At 44.5% G+C, this 3,527-nt stretch overlaps 1 protein-coding gene across 1 annotated transcript; it reads left to right on the top strand.

Annotated features, from left to right (window-relative positions):
* Nucleotides 1-404: 404 nt before the first annotated feature.
* TM35_000461780 (uncharacterized protein) lies at nucleotides 405-1,796 on the top strand (the record flags this gene model as incomplete). Its single annotated transcript, XM_029030357.1, has 1 exon — nucleotides 405-1,796. The coding sequence occupies one exon, from the start codon at nucleotides 405-407 to the stop codon at nucleotides 1,794-1,796; it is 1,392 nt and encodes a 463-aa protein (XP_028878425.1).
* Nucleotides 1,797-3,527: the final 1,731 nt, after the last annotated feature.

Here is a 3,527-nt window from a genome sequence, read left to right on the forward strand (position 1 = left end):
GTACACTGTGGTTTTGGTGTATTTTGGTGTTCAAACTGCCTGGTAATGGTTTTATTATAATGAGAATACAGACACACTTTGTGTGTATGAATACCGAGTAAGATATTGGAGTGTGTGTAGAGACGTTTATTTAATATTGTTTTGATACCATTTGTTTTCCACTTCTTTCTAAATTCAAGGTGTTGTTTCAATATCTGTGTAACTCTGGGTGTGTTTTATTGGGTGTGTGGTTTACTGTTGTGTTCCCCTCATTGGGTTGTGTTTGATTGCTCTTGTGATGTGTATTCTCTCACTCTTTCTTTTGTTGATGTGTACCCACTGCTTTGGTGTCGGGTGTGCGTCTCTTTTCTCCTTTTTCTCTTCTTCCTTGTTACCACAGACCCAAGCAACCCACAGTGACAATCATGACAACGATGTTCATCCAACTGCGCCGCGTGGTGTACCTGTTGGTACTTCTGCAGTGCTGCGTGTGTGTGTCATATGCGGATCCCTCGGGGAGGGTGGCGGCGGATGGTTTGAAACGTGACGAAGAAGTACTGGACGAACACCAAGATGTTTTGGCGGCGGAGAATAAGGCAAGGGCATGGATAAATACGGTGGACGAACACCTTGCCGAGGGAAGAGGTTATTCAGCAGTATGGGAGGAGGTTGTGAACTCGACGAACGCAAGTTCCCAACTTGCCAACTCCACCGCCATGGCGGTTAAAGAACTTGTGGAGGAACTTGATAAGAAAGCGGTGGTGAAGGGGGGCACAAAATACAAAATGGTGGATGGAGATGAAAACAAAATCAAAGAATTGGTGCAGAAGATCAAAGAAGCAGTTACGAACACAGAATCACGTGTGTACGAAGTATGGGGTGCAAGGTGGCATGGCTTGCCCTCACTTGGTACACTGGAAGATGCAGTTAGGGACTTCAACGAAACCCGAGAGTATTATTTGAGAAAACTAGCAGAAGCAAATGTAACGTACTGGACACCGGATAAGATAAAGATCGCCAAAGACAGTAACAAAACGTACCATGAATTATTTGCTATCACGGAAAAATATGTTAAGTTGAATGGATTGAGTATTGTTACCGAGTCAGAGGTTCGGGGACGTATAAAGGAGGTGCAGAACACGATGGAGGGTGTAAAAAATAAACTCACGGAGATTAAAACAAACAAGGTGGAGGGTGATGCAGGGAAGATCGACGGGATTCTGAGTGCGATCAAAGAGATCGATACCCCATGCAAGAATGTTTTGAAGGCAGTGGATGCGAGGCCCATTGGTACGGCTAAACCGAAAAAGGGTGTGACCATTGGTGTGAGAATGAAGGCGGAAAAAAAGAGAATAAAAGAACTCATACCAGTGGAGAGGAAGGCAGAGGCAGATCGGTTGGCTAAAGAAGAACAGGCGAGAAAGGATGAGGCGGCGAGACAAGAAAGAGAGAGGCAAGAGAAACTGAAAGAAGAACAGAGACTGGCCAGGGAACGGGAGAGAATGGCTCAAGAAGAAATGGAAAGGAAGAAAAAGGCAGCAGCCGAAGAGGCGGAGAAGAGAAAAGCTGATGAAAAAAGAGCCGAAGAAGAAAAGGCTAAACAAGATCAGGAGAGGAAGGAAGCAGAAGAAAAGGCTCAAGGGGCTAGAGAAGCACTGAAGAAAAAGGAAAAAGAACAGCTGGAACGGGCAGCGGAAGAGGCGAAAAAAAAAGCAGAAGCGACTAAGAGGAATGACAACAGCTACAGTCCCGCATTAGCGCACAGTCCCTTACTGCTGCTTCTGCTGTGTGTGTTGGGCTACACTCTCGTGTGCTGATTGGTGTTCCCATGACACAGTTGCACAGTTAACCTTTGTTTAAGTGGATATGGATGCATTGTAAGGGCACTGTACTTTTGGTTGAATTTTAATGTTTCTTTTTTTTCTCTTCCAGCACGATAAATCTCTTGTTTGCATTTTTTGCTGAACAAGTCTATTGGACTCCCTATGGCACTCATCACATGACAAACCATCATTTTGTGAGGGGAGTGTCCTCTTTGTTTGTTGGCATTATTATCTGGGCTCTGTTTTGCCGCCATTCACTGTGCATACCTGGTGATGTGTGTGTGTTCCGTGATATTAATAACTATTGCTTTTACCCATGGGAATGGTATACAATCCTGATGTGTTTTAATTGCTGTGACTGAAATGTAAAGAATGGCAGGAGGTTCAAGACACACAAACACACACACTACCAACCCTCCTTCTCTTTGTGTGTGTGTGGACTGTCATCATGTGTGCATCATTCCCATTGCTCGCCCTGTACGAAAGAGACACACACGTTGTCGGGAATTGTGTTTTTGCCTCCTGAACATATTCACATGGTGATCACGGCTTTCTTTTCATTTTGTTTTGTTTTCATTTCATTGTTTTTCCCTTCTGTGTGTATGTTTCATTATAATTTCATTGCACGTGTTATGTGCAGCTGTGTGTTTCTCTTTTGCGTTTCCTATACACCTTGTGTATCTTGTGTGTTCATTTTTATGAAATGATTCTTTTTTTTTTCATTATATACAAACTGCTGCACGGACATCAAGAATAAAGATATGGGAACGGCAGGTTCAGTACACAGTGATTTTCCGTTGTTAACCTTGGAGTGGATTGGACTGTGTCCAGGCATCGCAGTCACATTAAGTAATGAATTTCTTTTTCTTTCTTTCTTTTGCTCTATTATTGTGTCTGCCTCACGCAGTCACTCTTTTTTTTACATTTTTATTTTGGTATAAAGATTGGTGGGTTATGGGTGTTTGAGTGTGCCCCTCTGTTGTGTGTTCCTTTGTGTGTTTGGGTTTGCTACTCACGCCACCCACGTAATGAAAACACATTTCTTTGTTCTCACCTTCTCTCTCGGTGGTGTCACTCACACGGCATTGCCACGAACATATTTGTGCCCTTGTGGTGTGTGTTGTTTGTTGTGTGGCTTGCTTGAGTGACTGCGGCCTGCGGGGAGATGGACTGAGACTGTTCCGCCTTGGCTCCACGTAATGGGTCTGTTTTTTTTCTTTTTGGGGGTTGAGTTGATGTACTGGTGTGGGTGAATGTTTTTTTCTGGTGAGAGTGGCACCTGTGATTATTGTATTGTGAGTGCTTTGTGTGCTGTTGGTATCCTGTTGTTGTTCTTTTCCTGTGTTTTTCTTTTCTTTTGTGTTTTTCTATTCCTCTCTGTAGGTGTGTGACACCGGTGTATATTTTAGTGAATGCGGCAGTGCCTTTCTGACATGAGCATGTGGGACTGTCATTGTGTGTGTGTGCACTGTGAGTGGAAAGGATGCCGTTGTGTTGCTGGACCACTCCGCTGCGGCCTCTGTGGGGTGCATTGAATGGCGGCGTGGTGATATCCATCGACATGTGTGTGAGCGACTGGAGTGGCGGTGTGGATCCTTTACGCCAACCCACTGCCCTGCGGTGCAATTGGGTTCACACATGAATGGATTAATGAGATTCCCTCTGTCCCGAGTTACTATCTAGCGAAACGACAGTCAAGGGAACGGACTTGAAGGGCTAAGCGGG

The sequence above is a fragment of the Trypanosoma theileri genome (genome assembly GCF_002087225.1).
Source record: "Trypanosoma theileri isolate Edinburgh chromosome Unknown TM35_Tth_46_V1, whole genome shotgun sequence".
Lineage (NCBI taxonomy): Eukaryota > Euglenozoa > Kinetoplastea > Trypanosomatida > Trypanosomatidae > Trypanosoma > Trypanosoma theileri.